The sequence below is a fragment of the Pleurodeles waltl genome, chromosome 6, assembly GCF_031143425.1.
Source record: "Pleurodeles waltl isolate 20211129_DDA chromosome 6, aPleWal1.hap1.20221129, whole genome shotgun sequence".
Lineage (NCBI taxonomy): Eukaryota > Metazoa > Chordata > Amphibia > Caudata > Salamandridae > Pleurodeles > Pleurodeles waltl.
In genome coordinates, this window is record NC_090445.1 from 1402409150 (window position 1) to 1402428841 (window position 19692).

At 49.4% G+C, this 19692-nt stretch overlaps 1 protein-coding gene across 2 annotated transcripts in view; it reads left to right on the plus strand.

Annotated features, from left to right (window-relative positions):
- The window catches only part of VPS13D (vacuolar protein sorting 13 homolog D), a 2230750-nt gene that overhangs the window by 1439193 nt on the left and 771865 nt on the right, over nt 1-19692 (plus strand). For both annotated transcript variants that reach the window (XM_069240741.1, XM_069240742.1), the window contains one exon: nt 15072-15247. In XM_069240741.1, the coding sequence (XP_069096842.1) occupies nt 15072-15247 (176 nt within the window). The remainder of the gene's footprint in view (nt 1-15071; nt 15248-19692) is intronic.

Sequence of the window (19692 nt, forward strand, 5' to 3'; positions counted from 1 at the left end):
GTGGCCACTCCCCTGTCCATTACCACTCCAGGGTGGGTGCCCAGAGGTCCTCCAGGTGGCCACTTGATTCTGCCATCTTGAAAACAAGATGTGCAGAGGCTCCTAGGAGCATCTGGTTGGTCAGGACAGGTGACTGACGTCAGTGACTCAATTAGAATAAAAATGTGTTTAATCAAGCAGGAATAAGGGAGAGTGTAAGAAATCTGAGAGAACCACCTTGTCCATCAGAAAGTAAGTTACCAATCATAAATAACGTATTCATATGTTAGAGACTTCTCGCTGCCGATTTCTTACCTTAGAATACTCCCCAGACGTCAGAGCAGTACACCTGCTCGCCAGTAGACAGCGTTGAATAGTTGAATAGTTCTGAATCATCAGAACCAGAAGTGACATGCAGGATGTTTATATAGGAGCTATCACAATGCACTGTCTTCAGTTCTTTTCTTTCCACACCAAAGTGTGAATTCAGAACTAACCTAGTCATTTAAAAAAAAAAAAACTTTTGTCTACTTTGGTAGAGCATTCTGGTCCCAATGTGCCTAGGAATGTCCCCTAAAAAACCTGTGTGTTTTAAATCATGTGTTGCCTGCCACGGACCCCCACCTCATTTGCTTGTGGTGCCTGAAGCCAGACATGAATACAGGGCCTTCATCAACTGCTGATATGCACTATGAATACAAAAGCAGGCAATAAAGCTCCTGGCAGCTTGAAATCGGGTGACTCCGCAGCACTCCAGATCCAGTCGTATGGAATGTCCTAGACCCGCTGTCAGAGTCGTTCCTGTAGAACGCTGTCATCATCGGGTAAGTCCTACAAACGCAAGAAGGACAGGAAGTCAAAGTGCTCTATTACATCACTGCACTGGTCCAAGGCAACGGATGAGACGCAGGAATGATGCCACAAAGTCGTGGCACTGCTCCAGTACTCAACCTGCAGAGCCTGAGTCTGTGGTGCTGTTCCCAGCGCCACCAACTTCCTTTAGCAGTGCCAACCCCACAGTCATGCTCAGCTCCAATAGGGGTCCAGATTGGCATCGCTCAACATTGACAGCGGTACTGACCGGAACCAGAGCTTTCGGGTCATAGACATTGTCTCCTTTCTTTGATAAGCCTTGTGGGGCATATGACTGGAGGGGATGTGAGTATCGTATGGGTGCTGGAGGGCTGCTAACCAGACACTGTGCCAGTGCCCTGACCTTAAAATGTGTATGTTTGACTTGTACTCATTTGGGATAAGCTAACATCCTTTTTTTTTTATTTTACCCCTAAGTAAATGATACCCATGGCCTGTAAGTTAGAGGGTCACCCCATGGATTGCAGCACTGATTGTGCCACCCTGGGTGTGACAAAGGTAAAACATGGCTTCCATCTGCCACTGCAGACTGGAAGAGCTGTTTTAAAACTGCTAACTCGACTTTGCGATTTAACTAATGGTAAAGCCCAAGCGTCCCTTTTTAATATATCTAGGTCACCTGTAAGGTAGGCTTAATGAGCCCTAAGCAGGATGCTGCATATTAGAAAGTGGAGCGTCTTCTTTTGCATGTTCTGACAATAAAAACCTACAATTGTCATTTTTACTGTGGAAAAGGCTAGTATCTGATAGGGACTTCTAGTTGCAGATTCCTTACCTTTTTCCCAGGCGTCAGTCTGGATCCGGAGATTTTTCTTCGAGCAGTACAGCTGCGCGCAGTCAGGTGGCATCGGTCGACTTCACGGGTGTCGTTGCCGTCGTGCTCGCCATGATGACGTTGCAGTCGTATATAGGCGCTACCCAGCACACTGACGTCAGTTCTTTTCTTTCTGCGCCAGCCTACGTGCAGATCCGAAGAGAGCTACCTCAGTCATTTTTTTTACTACGTCGACACTTTTGTCGAAGTTTTTAACAAGTTTGTGGATGCGACAAGGGATGTCCATCACTATGTTTGTGACGGTTCTGCACCTCGTGTGTCTTTGGTGCCTGGAGCGCGATCACGGCCCGAAGTCGTGCTGCAAGTGTCGAGGCATGACCCCGAAAGCTTTGAGGGAGCGGTCCCTAAAGCTTATGGCGAACCGACACTCAACTCCACGACGCTCACAGTTTCGTTCGAGAGGAAGGACTCAAGACCGGCCGCGGAGTCACCACCACTCCTCGTCCTCCAAGTCATCGGGACATTCGGGTCACAAAAAGAAGTCGTCGAAGAAGGACAAACGTTCTTCGACTTCACCCCGTTGAATGGATGATGCAACGTTCCATAATGGCTACACTGAAATCTGGGAAGTTTGGTATCAAACTTCTCAGCACAATAAATGCACACTGATGCCAGTGTGGGATTTATTGTAAAATACACCCAGGGGGCATCTTAGCGATGCCCCCTGAATACCAGTCTGACTCCTAGTGCTAGGCTAACCCCTTTCTGCCAGCCTGCCACAACCAGACGAGTTTCTGGCCACATGGGGTGAGTGCCTTTGCCACTCTGTGGTTAGGAACAAAGCCTGTACTGGGTGGAGGTGCTTCTCACCTCCCCCTGCACGAACTGTAACACCTGGCGATGAGCCTCAAAGGCTCATGCCTTTTGTTACAGTACCACTGGGCATCCCAGCTAGTGGAGATGCCCGCCCTTCCGGCCACTGCCCCCACTTTTGACGGCAAGACTGGAGGAGATAATGAGGAAAACAAGGAGGAGTCACCCACCAGTCAGGACAACCCCTAAGGGGCCCTGAGCTGAGGTGACCCCTGCCTTTAGAAATTCTCCATCTTGAGTTCGGAGGATTCCCCCAATAAGAATAGGGATGTGCACCCTTCCCATCAGGGAGGAGGCACAAAGAGGGTTTAGCCACACTCAAGGACAGTAGCAATTGACTGCTGCCCCCCCAGACCTAAACACACCCCTAAATTTAGTATTTAGGGTCGACCCTGAGCCCAGGAAGTCAGTTTCCTGCAACCTGAAGAAAGAAGAAGGACTATTACCTGAAAGCCCCGCAGAGACGACTGAGATGACAGCTGACTTGGCCCCAGCCCTACCTGCCTGTCTCCAGACTCAAAGAAGCTGCACAGTGACGCATCCGACACAGGGACCAGCGACCTCTGAGGACTCAGAGGACTACCCGGAACCCAAAGGGCCAAGAAACTCCAGAGAACAGCGGCACTGTTCAAAACCTGCAACTAAGAAACAACTTTCAAAGAACTCTCTCTTCCTGCCGGAAGCGTGAGTTTTCACACTCTGCACCTGACGCCCCCGGCTCAAGTTCAAGAGAACCAACACAGCAGAGTGGACTCCCAGGCAACTACGACGACGTTAGTACCCTGAGTCGACCCCCCTGCCCCTCCCCAGCGACACCTGTAGAGAGGATCCAGAGGCTCCCCCTGACCGCGACTGCCTGGTAACAAAGGAACCAACACCTGGACCAAGCACTGCACCCCCCAGGACCGAGAGGAACCACCTACCAGTGAGAAGTGACCAACAGGCGTCCCTCATCCTAGCCCAGTTGGTGGCTGTCCCGAGAAGCCCCCCTGTGCCCTGCCTGCATCGCCTAAGTGACCGCCGGGTCCCTCCATTGCATTTAATAGCAAACCTGACGCCTACTTTGCCTACTGCACCCGCCTGCCTGTGTGCCGCTGAGGGTGTGTTTTGTGGGGTTGTTTGTGTTTTCTACAGTGCTCTACAAAACCCCCCTGGTCAGCTCCCTGAGGATGCAAGTACTTACCTGCTAGCAGACTGGAACCGTAGCACCCCTGTTCTCCATAAGCTCCTATGTGTTTTGGGCCCTCCTTTGACCTCTGCACCTGACCGGCCCTGTGTTGTTGGTGCGGTGGCTTTGGGGTTGCCTTGAACACCCAATGGTAGGCTGCCTATGCCCTGGAGACTGACTAGGTTCTTTACTTACCTGAGAAACTTAACCAATACTTACCTCCCCTAGGAACTGTTGATTTTTGCACTGTGTCCACTTTTAAAATAGCTTATTGACATTTTAACCTAAACTGTGTGTACTACTACTTTGAATCAGTTCTATACTTACCTGTGTGAAGTACCTTGCATTTTATGTACTTACCTCAAATCTTGAATCTTGTGGTTCTAAAATAAATTAAGGAAAGATATTTTTCTATATAAAAACTATTGGCCTGGAGTTAAGTCTTTGAGTGTGTGTTCCTCATTTATTGCCTGTGTGTGTACAACAAATGCTTAACACTACCCTCTGATATGCTTACTTCTCGACCACACTACCACAAAATAGAGCATTAGTATTATCTAATTTAGCCACTATCAACCTCTAAGGGGAACCCTTGGACTCTGTGCACACTATTTCTTACTTTGAAATAGTACATACAGAGCCAACTTCCTACAAGGGCGATAGTGCTACTTCTACCGGTCATGGTACAGAGGACATAATTGCTGTGATGGGCATGGGCAGGGGGTTGTATTAGCCCAGTCCGCCAATGGTTTCTGATGGTTGTCACTACCATTCGATGGAGCAAGAACTGGCCCGGCAGTAGTTCATATTGGCCGGACAGTGCTTCAAAAGATATAAGAGTGCCATCTTGGTATAGGTCACCAATGCGAGTGACATCAAGTTTGACCCAGCTGTATATTCTCTCTAATTCTCCAGTGTCACTGTAGAAAAGTGCCACTGTTGGCATGGTTACCCCCCCCCCCCCCCACTTTTTGCCTAGTGTTGATGCCAACTTTGATTGAAATTGTGCTCAGCCCCTGCTAACCAGGCCCCAGCACAAGTGTTCTTTCCCTAAAACTGAACCTTTGCTTCCAAATTTGGACCAGCCCTGGCACACAGTTAAGTCCCTTGTAAAAAGGTACCCATGGTACCAAAGGCCCTGTTGCCACGGAAGGTTTCTAAGGGCTGCAACATATATTATGCCACCCTATGGGACCCCTTACTCAGCACATGCACACTGCCTGGCAGCTTGTGTGTGTTGGTAGGGAGAAAAAGACAAAGTCGACATGGCACCCCTCTCAGGGTGCCATGCCCACAAACCACTGCCTCTGGCATAGGTAAGTCACCCCTCTTGCAGGCCTTACAGCCCTAAGGAAGGGTGCGCTATTCCACAGGTGAGGGCATAGCTGCATGAGCAATATGCTCCTACAGTGTCTAAGTCCATTCTTAGACATTGTAAGTGCAGTGTATCCATATTGAGTATATGGTCTGGGAGTCTGTCATTACGAACTCCACAGCACCATAATGGCTTCACTGAACACTGGTAAGTTTGGTATCAAACTTCTCAGCACAATAAACCCACACCGATGCCAGTGTGGGATTTATTGAAAAATGCACACAGAGGGCATATTAGAGATGCCTCCTGTATGTTAGCCCAACTGCTAACGTAGTACTGACCGATCTGTGCCAGCCTGCCACTTTCAGACGAGTTTCTGACCCCCTGGGATGAGTGCCTTTGTGCACTCTGTGGTCAGAAACAAAGCGTGTCCTGGATGGAGGTGCTTCACACCTCCCCCTGTAGGAATTGTAACATCTGGCGGTGAGCCACAAAGGCTCAAGCCTCGGATTACAGTGCCCCAGGGCACTCCAGCTAGTGGAGATGCCCTCCCCCCGGATAAAGCCCTACTTTTGGCAGCAAGTCCGGTGGGAAAATTAGGGAGGAGTGACCATGCCAGCCAGGACCACAACTAAGGTATCCAGAGCTGAGGTGGCCCCCTCCCTGCAGAATCCTCCATCTTGGTTTGGAGGACAGTGACCAATAGGGATAGGAAGGTGCCCCCCTCCCCAAAGGGAGTGGGTACAAGGAGGGTGTTGCCACCCCAAGGAGAGTAGCATTGGCTACTTCCCTCTGACCCCTAACTCGCCTCTAAATCTAGGATTTAAAGGCCTCCATGAACCCAGCTCACCAGATTCCTGGCGACCTACAAGAAGGACTGCTAAGCTGAAAACCCCAGCAGAGAAGGAAGACCGACCTGTCTCCTGCTTCAAAGAACCTGCAAAAAGTACAGCGACACGTCCAGCTGGACCAGCTACCTCTGACTACTCCAGAGGACTGCCCTGCACCCAAAAGGACCAAGAACTCCAGAAGACAGCAGCTCTGTATAAAGAAACCTACAATCAAGGACTCCCACCTCACTCTGGATGCGTGAGTCCTGACCCCTGTGCACCCAACGGCATGGCCCGTGTCCAGGTGGTCCACCCAGCAAGAGAGATTCCCTGGGGGCCATTGCCAGCAAGTGCCCTGCCTGGGCTAACCTCTCCACCACAACGCCTGCAGAGGGAATCCAGAGGAACCCCCCCCCCCCCCCTGCGGTCGCGAGCTCTCTATTAAGATATCCAATGTCTAAAGGACCCACTGCACCCGCAGCTCCCAGGCCTTGGAGAACCTGACCCCCGGTGCAGCATCGACCAGAAGGTGGCCCTCTTCCCTTCTCAGCCGGTGGTTTGCCCGAGAAACCCCCTTGGACCTCGCCTGCAGCCTCAGAGTGACCCCCGGGGTCCCCTCATAGAATTGCATTGGAAACCCGATGCCCTGTTTGCACCGTGCACCTGGCCACCCTAGTGTCACTGAGGTTGCGTTTGGTGCCTCCTTGGGGCCCCTCCAGTGCTCTCCTGAACCCCCCTGATCTGCGCTCCGAGTCGCGGGTACGTACCTGCTGGCTGACCGGATTCCGAGAACATCCCCCCCCGTCTCCATAGGAACCCACGTTAATTCAGTGCCACTTTGACCTCTGCACCCGAAAGGCCCTGTGTTGCTGGTGGTGGGTGCTAGGGGTTAACTTGAGCTCACTAACGATGGACCACCTAAACCACGGAGATAAGAACTGTAAGTTGAATACTTACCTGTAAAACTGTACTACTTTTTCCTCCCCTAGGAACTGTTAAAAATTGCAGTGTCCACTTTTAAAATAGCTTTTTGCCATTTTAAAGAAAACTGTATACATTGTTGATTCCATTCAAAGTCCTAATTATACCTGTGCAAAGTAGCTTTCATTTTATACACTTACCTGCAAACTGAATCTTGTGGTTCTAGAAATAAATTAACAACGCATTTTTCTATATAAAATCCTAATGGTCTGGGTTAAGTCATTGAGTGTGTGTTTCTTCTATTGCTTGTGTGTGTACAACAAATGCTTATAACTATCCTCTGATAAGCCTAACTGCGTGACCACCCTATCACAAATAGCGCGTTAGTATTATCTATTTTTGACTCTGTCAAGCCTCTGGGGAACCCCTGGACACACTATGGCCCTCATTATGACAGTGGCGGTAAAAAACGCCAACCGCCATGGCGACGGCCGCCAGAAGACAGTCGCCGTGGCTACCAGCCGTCCGCCATATTATGACCGTAGCCGGAATGCCGCCAGAAGGATGGCGGTTAGGTGGCGATGCTGCAAGCAGCAGCGTCACGCCAGTAGATCGCCGCAAACCGTATAATGACCCATGATACGGCCTGGCAGTGTTCTGCTGGCGGATGAGCTGCTGGCTGCAGCGTCACACGTCTAGTCTCCTGCCGGAGGATCCCCTGAAATCAGGTAAGTTGGGTGCTCCAACAGGCAGGGGGGCGTTGTGTGTGTGTGTGTGTGTGCGGGTGTTTGTGTGAATGCGGGTGTGCATTGCGTGTTGTATGTGTGTGTGTGCATGTTTGGGGGTGTGAGTGCGTGTGTTGTGTGAATTCGTGTGTGCTTGTATGTATGTCACTATGTTTAGATAGTGACCAAATGGACATTTGGTGTGCTCGATGCGGCATGCCCTAGATGTGGAAATAGAGGTGCAGGAATGATCCATATGGTGTGGGCCTGCCCTGCTTTACTTAACTACTGGGACAAAGTGGTGTCCTGAATAAATGAAGTCATAGAGCAGACGCTTCCGTGCAGTTCACTAACATGTTTACTTGGAGATTTCCTCCATTCTGCTAAACACAGAGTTACCGCCATATTCATAGATCTCACTCTAATATTGGCAAAGTGTGAGAACAATGAAATGGAAGGCCACTGTTGGCCTCCAAATCTCTAAGTGGCGGGAGAACCTGCTACTACGGGCAGGATATGAAGGCGAGATCCTCTTTCGCAAGATCAGGAGGGGGGCACACCACATTGTATGTGGCCAGAGCTTGGAGCACTCTAGTGGAATGCCTGCGGGCACCACTCATTGATTCCCCTGATAACTCCATACATAAAATTCGAAACCAGGGTGAGGACTAATAGCCACCTGCCTTTGAGATGGGGGCTGAAAGCTTGGGGTTTGTGCCGCAAAGAGTATGTCGATGTTACCTGCCCGAGACATGACTGGCGTAGAACTATCTTACACGAACTTCAAGGTGTGGAGAGGAGGGGGTGGGAGGGAGGGAATGTTGCATCAATGCGTGTAGATTGAACCATAGGTATATATGGAAGATTACACTTTATCGCGATATGTGAGTAATATATTACTGAAATACATGGTCCGAATGATACAGTATCTTTGTCCTACCCTATGCCATGTATGTTGCAGTAATGACGCCTATCACACAATCAATGTTTGAACGTGTTGAAACCAATAAAAATCTGGTTAAAATTTTTTTTTTTTAAGAATTGGGTGGCTGACACCAAATGGGAGCCCCTTTGGGCTGCATAGGTTCGGCAGGTGCCCCCACTGAATTTCTGCCTGAAGGGCCATCTGTGGTGCCAGTTGGACTCCTTGCATCTGGTTCTGGATATAGATTGGCTCCAGAGCCCATTTCAGTGGTGTAGTTTCCGACGGCACCGACCCCATCATCATACCCGACTCCAGTACGGAGCCAGAATGGTGTCACCCAACAATGACTCCAGTGCCTGCCAGAATTCGACCTTCCAAGTCGGAGCCAGGGCCTACTTTTTTTGACAGGCCCTGTGAGGAGTAAGGTTGTGGGACTCGAGGATCTCTTTGGCTACCGCATCCCCTTGAAAGAGCCCAAAGATAACTGGTAAAGGGAACTGGCGGATACCAGTGTTTTGGATACCTCCCTGGATACTGGCTTAGTCTCACCTCTTATTGTGGTTATGGACGAAGGGGCTTCCTTTTTCATGGTGGTGAGGAGGACGGCTGAGGTCCTGGACCTTACATTGCCTTCAGTGGCATTCAACATGAACATCTTATCAAAGTACTTCAGCCGGAAGTGGCTTCCATAGAACCTCTCCTCTCTTTTATTGAAGCAACCACGGATATCCTGCTTGGAGCATGGGCCGAGCCACCTAATAGGGAATCAAAGAGGCTGGATATCTTTGCAAGATGATGTTCTCTTCCGCACTTCTATCAGTGAACAATGCATGCCTTTTGGGCTGATACACCCAGGAAGGAAACAGGCTTTTTTCAGGTTTACCCCCAGTTCCTGTCCCCATTTTGACTATGGGCACTGGTGTACATGCTCTGAAATACCCAGAGCCCTTCTAAACAGGACTCAGTGCATGTGCTCTTACCATGAAAATGATGCATGTCTAATTGGCTTGTCCCCAATTGGCATAGATCAACTTAACTATAAGTCCCTAGCATATGGTACCTGTGGCACCTAGGGCCTGTCAGTTGAAGCGTCTCTTGTGGCCTGCAGCACTAGTTGTGCCACCTCAAGTACAACAAGTTAAAACATGTCTCACAGTCTGCCACAGCAGACTGGAAGAGCAGTTTAAAGCTGCTAAGTCCACTTTACTATATAAAGTAATGACAAAACCCAACCCTCCCTTTTTAATGTATATGTCACCCTTAAGGTAGACTGTTGAGCCCCAAGGTTGAGTGCTGTATGTTAAAAAGCGGGACATGTACTTTATCATGTTCCAACAGCAAAAACTCTAAATTGTCATTTTTACTGTGGAAAAGCTAGTAGCCACATTCGCAAGTACAGAGTTACAGGCTGGCATCTCACCCCTGCTAACTTCTGATTGGGACTACTAAAGATGGTACTGTAAGGTATCAAAAGAATCAGTGCATCAATTCTGATTTCACAGTGAAATTGAACTTAATGTCACTGGTGAGCAAAGTGCAACTTTAGAAGTTGACACTTTAGTTAGCCAACTTTTCCAGTGCCCGTTTACAGTTGTACATGGGGTCTTTCTTCCAGACAGCTTTCTGCCCTCCTGGAGAGACATGTGAACAACTCCCAGGAAAGGTAACAGTAAAAGCCTGCACAGGAGAGAGGTGTTACCTCTCTCTCTCACAGGAAGCCACATGGGTTTTAGCCTAAAATGCTAGCTTCATTGGAAATGTTGCCTTGGAAGGGCAAAAGTCTGACCCGACACTGGGGAGAGGGGCTGCCCTATTGTTCAGGTAGACAGCCTGGCACTTGTGAAGGAGTTGTCAAATCGGTTTTCCAGCGGCATTGAGCCCACATGGTAGCCACACCTCTGGATTGGACTAGGGAACTCTGGATGCAATGAGAGGGGTTCCGCCATGTTGGAGATGGTCAGATTGATGCTTCCAGGGATATACCGATAGCACACTTCGCAGGAAGTGGTCATCAGGAGGGAAGTAGCCTGGTAGCCCGTTGGCCACCAGCCATATCCTACCCTGAGGGCATTTTCTTAGCATAAAAAGGGCACCCCTGGAGCCCAGAACTGATATCTCGAAAGACTGGAGAAAAGAACCTAAGAAGGACTGCTGTCCTGCACCAAGGAACTGTCACAGAGGTTGCACCGGCTGGACTGCACATGCTGAACTTAGTGCCTAATGAAAGAGTAGGGACTGTGCCTGCTGAGCCCTGCTTGTAGAGAAGTCGGTTCTGGAGCACAGCTGAAGCAAGAGTCTCCAAAGGTCAGTTGGCTGACCTATTCGCAGCACAGGGCCAAAACAGCTGAAGAAGCCTGCTGGGGACCCAAAGGCAGAGGTCCACCCAGTTGGGTCTTTCCCCAGCAGCCTTATGCTCCAGACCCCTTTAATTTGCCCTTGCACTATCAAGGCCAACTGTTTAGTGGCAGGATTGAGCTTCATCTGCCCCACTGGTATCAGACACATGAGTGCTCCAGATTATTCAGTGTGGTTACACCCTTCCTTTTACAGAAACCCTGGTGCCCATGACACCATCTTCAGAACAGCTGACAGAGAACATCCTCTCCCTGTTCTGTCAAGATGTGCAGGGTCTTTTCTACAAAGGAGCCCTCAAGAGGGTGATGACATCCAAAGAAGGTCATGGTTTCTATTACCGCTACTTTCTGGTGCCCTGGAAGGATGGAAGCCTCCGCCCTGAATTAGATCTGCGCAGCCTCATCTTTTTCCTAAAGAAGGAGAAATTTAAGATGCTCATGTTGGCTCAAGGCCTGTCTGTCCTGGAGACTGGATAGTAGCATTGGACTTGCAGGCTGCTTTTTTTCACATCCCCGTCCTCTCTGCCCATAGGCGTTAGCTGTGGTTCATGGGGGGCCACAAGCACTTTCAGTTTGCTGTGCTCCTCTTTGGCTTTACCAGCACCCTTGGGGTTTTCATCAAGGTGATGACCATGGTCGCATACCATCTGTGGAGGTCTCAGGTTCCAGTCTTCTTCGCCCTCAATAATTGGCTGTTAAAGGCAGGCTCGCCCAGGTGGCTGCTTCCCGCCACCAGAATGCGGTAAACCTCCTGCATTCGCTGGGGTTCACTATCCAAGTGCCGAAGTCACACCAGGCTCCCTCTCAGAAGCTCTTTCAGATTTGGGGCTATCATCTAGAGCAGCGCGTCCAGGATATTAAGGACAAGATTGTAATGTTTCAACGTCTTTCCTGGATTTTGGTGAGGCTGTCTCTGAGGCTGCTGGGCCTCATGGCCTCCTGCATCCTGTGGTGGCAAATGCCTGCTGGCAAATGCGTGCTCTGTATTGGAACCTGAAGTCCCAGTGGGAAGAAGCATCAGAGGAATCTCTGCGACCGAGATATCAGAAGAAACTGCAAAAGATCTGCAGTGTTGGTTGATGAACAATGATTTGGTCAGTGGCAGACTCTGCTCCCTTCCCCACCCAGAGCTTGCAGTGGAAACAGATGCCCCTCTCCTGGGCTGGGGCTGCCATTTGGGAGCAGCGGAGATCAGAAGGTTCTGATCTCTGGCAGAGTATCAGCTCCACGTCAACCTGTTGGAGTTGAGTGTGATTTGCCTGGCATTGAAAACCTTGCTTCCTTCCATCAAGGAGTGGCTGGTTCAGGTGTTCCCAGGCAACAGCAACGCCATGTAGTATTGCAACAAGTACACTGAGATCGTGGCCCTGTGTCTCTAGACATGGCTGGGACTTCTGGACATTTAACCTGGGTTTAATTTGATCGTTATTTTGCTTGCCATGTCACTCCAGTTCGGACCATCACCCTTCATCAGCCAAGCAAAATAACGATTTATTAAACCCCCCAAAAAAGTTTCAACACTCCGTCCATCATTTTATTTTGTGATGGTGCTGTGTGCCCTAAATGGCTAGGGGTATGCCCAGACGTGGGTCCCTTGCTTGCTGCACCTCTGGATTCAAGCTAGCCTGGCTGATGAAGGGTGATACCCTGAAACCGGTCCCAGGATGCTTGAATCCTGTCCAGGGAGGACTTGGCTTGGCTGTTCGGGCTGGAGTTCTCCCACAGGATCAAGACTGATTTGCATATGGCTGGGTCCACACTGGGGGGACATGGCAAGCAAAATAACGATGGATTAAACCCAGATCTGTGACTAGGGGTAAGTGTTTGAAATGTTTTGTAAGTGTGGGGAAGTCCTTTTAGCTATGTACTGGCCATAGGTCACTACATATGGCTACTCCGAACCTAGGCATGTTGGAATCATACCCCAATACTGATGCCAGTATTGGTGGCATTATTCCATGCACCCTGTGGGCTCCTTAGAGGACCGCCCAGTATTGCTTCTACCAGTCTTCCAAGGTCTGCGAGCAGCCCACGCTGCTACAGCCTCTCAGACAGGATTCTGCCCTCCTGCTGCTTGACAAGCTCGAGCAGGAGAAGGCAGAACAAAGGATTCTTGTGGGGGAGGGGTGCAACTTCCTCTCCCTTGGAAATAGGTGTTACAAGGCTGGGGAGAAGTAGCCTCCCCACACCATCAGCTTGCTTTGAAGGGGACAATTGGTGCCCTTCTTGCATAATCCGGTTTGCACCAGTACAGGGACCCCTAGTCCCAGCTCTGGAATGAAACTACACAAAGGAAACAGGATTGTACCCCTCCAGGTGACCACTTGATTCTGCCATTTTGAAACAAAGATGGGTAGAGGCCCCTCGGAGCATCTGAGTGGTCAGGTCAGGCAGGTGACGTGAATGACCCCCACTGATTGATGGTCACCTTGCAAGGTGACCAAGCCCTTTTTTGACTTTTTAGGGACTACCTTGCGGGTGAGTCCCCAGATTTGGCGTGCAAGACTCCACTAGGACTCCTTTGCAACGTCCTCTTCTGCTCCTGGCCACCGGAACCACTGCTGGACTTCACAGGAACTGATCATGACTGCAACACCGAGATGACCTTGCCCTGCAACATTGTTTCTGCAGCTCCTGTCAGCACTTTGCAACATTTCCAGGGCTGTGCATCCTCTGGGGTCAGAAGACTTTAGCAGCACCAAATAAGCAAGAAGGAATTTCCCTTGGAATGAAGGACTCACTTACCTACATCTGCAGGCACCTAAGATGACAACATCCGGCTGTTGACATCTGCTGTCCTCTGGATCTGCGAAGATTCTCCAACACAGGTGGTGGCTCTGAGTCCTCCTCCAGGTCCTCTTTGCCTTCTCTCCAACTTGGGAGACAGTGAGCCCTTGCCTCTTCCTCCAGGACAGAATCCCTGTGCACCGCGACTGTTGCAGCAACCAAAGCTTGTTGACTGCTGCTCCAAGGAATCTTAAGGCTCCAAGTAGCACCAGCCCCCAGCACTCTACCTCTGCAAAGACAGTCTCCTCTCTGCTGCTACAGCTACATGGGAATCCTCTTCAGGTGTACTGCCTCGGCCTCCTTGCGACTTATTGTACCGCTGCCAGTGGGTTGTTCGTGGAGGGCTCTGACTGCTTCTGCTAGCTCTCCTGTCTTCTTCAGGTCAGCCTGGACTCCCCTCTAAGGGTCAAGTCCCTAGGACCTTGCTAGTCCTTTCCAGCCCCGCAAATTTTCTTCAGCTCCAGCTTGCATTTGCTTGTTGGTGGTCCTCCTTAACACTCAACCATCTGCAATCCAGCGACCCTCGAGGGACAGCTCCTAGATGACTTTAGGGACAACTCTGCAGCTCCTGGACTACGCAGCTGGCCTTCACCCATCACTGTCTTCCCGGATCTTCACCCACAGAAGGATTAGCATTGCCTCCTGCCCCGCCTGGACACTCCTGCATGGACTGGACTTTGTCCCCTTCTTCCACAGGTCCTCTTCACCCGAGATCAACCGTTGTGTTCCATTGGTCTGGTCCTGTTCTTGCATTGTTCCAATTCTAAGTCCCCATGCTAGCCTATGGGACAACCAGGTAACTTACCTCTGCTATCCTGGTCGCTGGGTATCTTCTAGATACTCATCTCTTGGGGTTCCACACTCTGCCAGCCCTTGGCTTACTACTCCATATCCTCTGGTGGGGGACTCACTCGCACATTCTACTATTTTAGTATATGGTTTGTCCCCCTCACCCCCCCCCCATAGGGCCCTTGCTATTTCAGATGTGTTTATGCTAATTCCTAGTACGTACAGTGTATATTTTGTGTGTACAACCTCCAGAGAGGGGGGATTGCCTCTAGTAATCTAGTTCATTTTTTCTATAGTGAAGTACCTTTATTTTTGCATCACTGTGTGGTTCCTTACATGTGTGATAAGTGACTGTGTGACTACTGTGGTACTGCAAGTGCTTCACACTCTTTGATAAATCATGGCTGCTAACCACAGCTACCATTAGAGAGCCCTGGCTTCCTAGACGCTGTAACTCTTACCAAGAAGAGTTTCTTGGACCTGGTATAAAGTGCCAACACCATAGATGTCCACCACACGCCAAGCGGGCCTCCTACACGTTTTTACAATTTTATGTGCTGGAGGATTCCCAGCTTGGTTGGGGGAATATTCATAAAACATCTTCATAGATGCTGCGTTTGTTGGGGAGTCAGCTTTACATGTACGTAAAATGGTTTTTTTTTGTTGTTTTTTTTTTTTAAATTCTAAATGTCCTTGTTGCAGTTTGATATTCCAAAATTGCCTGAATTAACAGTGCTTTATTTCCTTTGCTCTTAAGGGTACTTCTAATCCTGAAGCCTACATTTCAATTCTTCCGGACTCCAGTGTCGTTTTCCATTGGCCCCGGCATGATTATGACCAGTTACTGTGTGTCCGACTGATGGATATTCCAAACTGTATTTGGTCTGGTGGCTTTCAAGTTAATAAGAATAACTCTTTTCATATTAATATGAGGTACGTAGGGGAATAGCTTGTTCATAAAAGTACTTTTATGAAATTAAGTTTATTATTTTGACGGTGCTTTTTTATTTTCTGTTTTATATTTTGTAAAAGTGCTTTTACTGCTTTTCAGCAAATTGAAAGAGAAAAAGAAAGGGGTGGAGATGAACTTACGTGAAAGTTATCTCTTTTGCATAGGAAAGCACGGTCAGGCTTGGAATTTAGCATCTCATTTTGTTTAGAAGAGGGCCATATGCTTTCTGGAATTGTTTTAAAAATAATATTTTGTTTGTTGTTCTTATTGAGCTGATGTAAGCATGTCTGCAATCTGCCGCAGATAAGTGTGATCACGTTCTGATTTCAGCACAAAAATCAATAGGTAAAGACTGGTATTCCATTACAGTTGTCATTCGGCTTTACCTCATGATTTTGCATTCTGTGGCAACAATAGTCAAATTTAAAATGCACAAAAAACAAAGGACATGCACTGCAAAGATGAGTACACAATCAGTGTGTTCTTAAATGTAAACATTATTTTGTTTTTGTATAGTGTGTACTGCTATGGTCCTACTCTTCTGTAGTTCTTGAGAGAGAGAGGGAGGTGCCATTCTTCAAGGTCTTCCTGTATTTGAGCAGGTCTACAAAGTTGCGTGTTGTCAGTGGTAGCTCGGCCACTCATAATCAGATTGTGCAAACATCAGACTTTGGTTTGGGACAGTGAGTCGTGATGGTGACTGGTCTTAGAGGACTTGGAGCTTGGTGGTGAAAGGCCTTGCTGAACTTGGAAGATTAAAGTCTCAATATGTGCAACAAGGCTGTAAGGACCACATTTAGTTGCATCAAAGCAAATAGCATTCGGACATTGTGACAACAAGCATTGGCAAGAAATTGTGGAAAATAGCTAGGGCCCTAGGGGAGGGCCAAACCATATAATTAGATAAGTGGACGATAAAGTGAAGTCCCCCACCCAAGAATATGGAGTAGTTAGAAGGGAGCTGGGAGAACTCAGGACCCCAAAATGTGAGTCCCTAAGTGACCCCTAGTGACCAGGAGAGCAGAGGTAAGTATCTGGTCTTCCCAAGGACTAACAAGAGGACTTAGAAAATAAACTTTGAAGGAACAAGACCAGACCTGAGGAACCCAGAGGTGGATTCTGAAAGAAGAGGACATGGAAAAGGAGGGGACAGAGTCTAATCCACGATGGAGTGCCCAGACTGGACAGACGCCACTACCCACCCGTCTATTGATGAAGATCCAGATCGACGAGGGAAGATGAAGATCAGCTGTGGAGGCCAGGAGCTGCAGAGACGTCCTTGGAGTCGTGCAGGTGAGTTCCCACATCGGTCGCCAGGTTGCAGCCAGTCAGTGGTCATGAGGACCACCAACAAGCCTTAGCAAATGCAAGTTGGAGCAAAAGAAGAGTTGCAAGGCTGAAGAGGACTTGCAAGGTCCAGGGGACTCGACCCTTGGAGAGTAGGTCTGGCTGACCCTCAGCAGTTGGGAGAGCCAGCAGAAGCATTTGCAGCCCCTACAGGCACCCCACTGTCAGCAGGCACAGTAAGTGGCAGTGAGGCCCAATCACCCACCTGGAGAGGAGTCCCAAGTCCCTGGAGCAGCAGAGGAGAGACTGTCCTTGCAAGGATAAAGTGCTGGAGGCCGGGGCCACTTGGACCCTGAAGATCCTTTAGAGCAGGAGAAAACAAGCCTTGGTTGCTACAAGAGTTTCGGTGCTCAGGGGTACTGTCATGCAAGGGCACACAGTCTCCCAAAATGGACAGAGGGCAGAGAAGGCCAAGGAGACCACTCTGACCCACCACCTTAGTTGCAGGATCCATGCAGTTCCAGAGGAGAGCAGATCCATGCAGCCGGATGTCATTGCTTTAGGTGCCTGCAGATGCAGGGGAGTGACTCCTTCACTCCAAGGGAGATTCCTTCTTGCCTCTTGGTGCAGCTTAAGTCTTGCTGACACCAGAGGATGCACAGCTGTGGAAATGTTGCAGTTGCTGGAAGGAGCCTGGCAAACAATGTTGCAAGGCGAGGTCGTCTCAGAAGTTGCAGTTTTGTTGGTTCTTGAAGTGTCCAGTTGCGATCAAGTGGCCAGGAGCAGAAGAGGTCGATACAGAGGAGTCCTTGTGGAGTCTTGCACGCCGAATCTGAGGACCCACCCTCAAGGAAATCCCTAAATAGCCATAACAGGGGGTTTGGTCACTTTGCACGGTGACCACCTATCAGAGGGGGTCACAGACGTCAGCTATGTACCCTGATCAGTCAAATGCTCCTAGGGGCCTCTGCACACCTTGTTTTCAAGATGGCATAATCAAGTGGCACCCTGGAGGGGCTCTGGGCACCACGCCTGGGGTGTGATGGACAGGTGAGTGGTCACTCCCCTTTCCTTTGTCCAAGTTCATGCCAGAGTACGGACCGGGGGTCCCAAACTGGTTTATGCAAGAAAGACACCAAATGTGCCCTTCAAAGCAAACCGGTGGCTTGGGCAGGCTACCACTCCACAGCCTTGCAACACTTATTTCCAAGGGAGAGGCTGTTGCCTCCCTCTCCCACAGGAAATCCTTTGTTCTGCCTTCCCCTGCCTCAGCTGGTCAAGCAGCAGGAAGACAGACACCTGTTTGGGCGGCTGCAGCAGCGCGGGCAGCCCACAAACCCTGAAAGACTAGTAGGAGCAATACTGGGGGGTCCGCTATGGAGTCCCCAGAGTGCATGGAATCATGCCACCAATGCTGGCATTAGTATTGGGGTATGATTCCGACATGTTTGGTACAAACATGCCTAGGTTCGAAGTTACCATTATGTAGCTGGATCATAGGTAGTGACCTGTGGCCAGTACATGGGTAAAATGGCTTCCCCGCACTTATGAAGTCCAGTGCATTGGAACTGGAGTTGGTAGGGGCACATCTGCTCATGCAGGGGTGCCCTCACACACAGGAACCTGCACCCTGCCCTCTGGGCTACGAGGGCCTATCATAGGGGTGACTTACAGTGACCTTGTGCAGTGACTAGCAGTGAAAGGGTGCTTGCACCTTTTCACACAGGCTGCAATCGCAGGCCTACAGACACAGTTTGCATGGGCTCCCTTGGTTGGCATAATACATGCTGCAGCCCATGGGAGACCTCTGGTGTGTCCTGGGTACCTAAGTACTGTATACTAGGGACTTACAGGAATACACCACTTTGCCAATTGTGACTTGTAAAGGGTACCAAAGCAACCAAATTTGGTGGAGAGAGCACAATCACTGGGGTCCTGGTAAGAAGGATCCCAGTGAAGACAGTCTAAACACACTGATAAACAGGCAAACAGTGAGGGTAACCATGCCACAAAAGTGACTTTCTTACAGGAAGCATTTCATTCTTTTCATACAACCTCAGCTAAATGTTAAAATCAATAGTTCTGCACAAAAATATACAATGGAGAAAGTTTAGTGGCAAAATAAAATGTAAAGTACCCATTTATCCATTAACACTGGTCAAGGAATATTGGGGCCCCTAAATATGCTCAAACTCCCACACAATTTAAAACCTTCATAAAAGGAAGTTTCCAGTACTAACTAAAGTTTGGAAATAGCATTATCTTCTGATCGAGACTTCTAGCTACAGATTTGTTACCTTTGAATTCTCAGACGTCAGACTGGATCAGGAAGATTTTCGAGAGCAGTACCCCTGTGTGCCCATAAGTGGCATTCATCAGCTCTGCATCTGTTGTCCACGCTAAAAATGATGGTGCAGGTCCTGTATAGGTGCCACCCAGGCGCACAGACGTAATTTATTTTGTTTCCGCGCCAGCCAGCACTGATCCGAAGAGAGCTACCTCTCAGTCGGTTTTTGTCTGGTCTTTTTTCGACTTTTGTCAAACTCTTTAGAAACTTTTCTCCTACTCTGTCTAGGAATGTCTTCTAGGAAGACAGGTTTCAAGTCCTGCAGATCCTGTCATCAGGCACTGTCCGTGACGGATCCGCACCTCGTATGTTTGTGGTGTTTGGAGTGTGAGCATGACCTGAAGTCATGCACCGAGTGCCAAGCCATGCATCCCAAGGCTTTGAGGGAGCGGTCCCTAAAGCTGATAGCCACCTGGCACGCGACTCTGCCCAAGTCAAGGTCTCGGTCAAGAAGAAGCTCCCGGGACCAGATGAGGAGTCCGAAGTCATCGTCATCCCATTTGAAGTCCTCGCAGCAATCAGGTAAATCGAGGCATAAGAAGAAAAACAAAAAGTCGAAGAATTCTTTGATTTCTCCTCTCCGTCGGCCGACATGATGAGGGAGCATTGACATTCTAGGCAGTGTTCTGCGGAACCTGTGCCTGGGCTAACTCTGCGCCACCCCGAATTTCCGGGAGGTGGATCGACTCCTGCCCAAATGAAAGAATCCTATGAGGCCAGGGGACTCATTTTTGGCCAGGCCAACCAGCTGGAGCGCATTTGTGCCTTTGGGTTTTGCACTGGTGGCTGCGG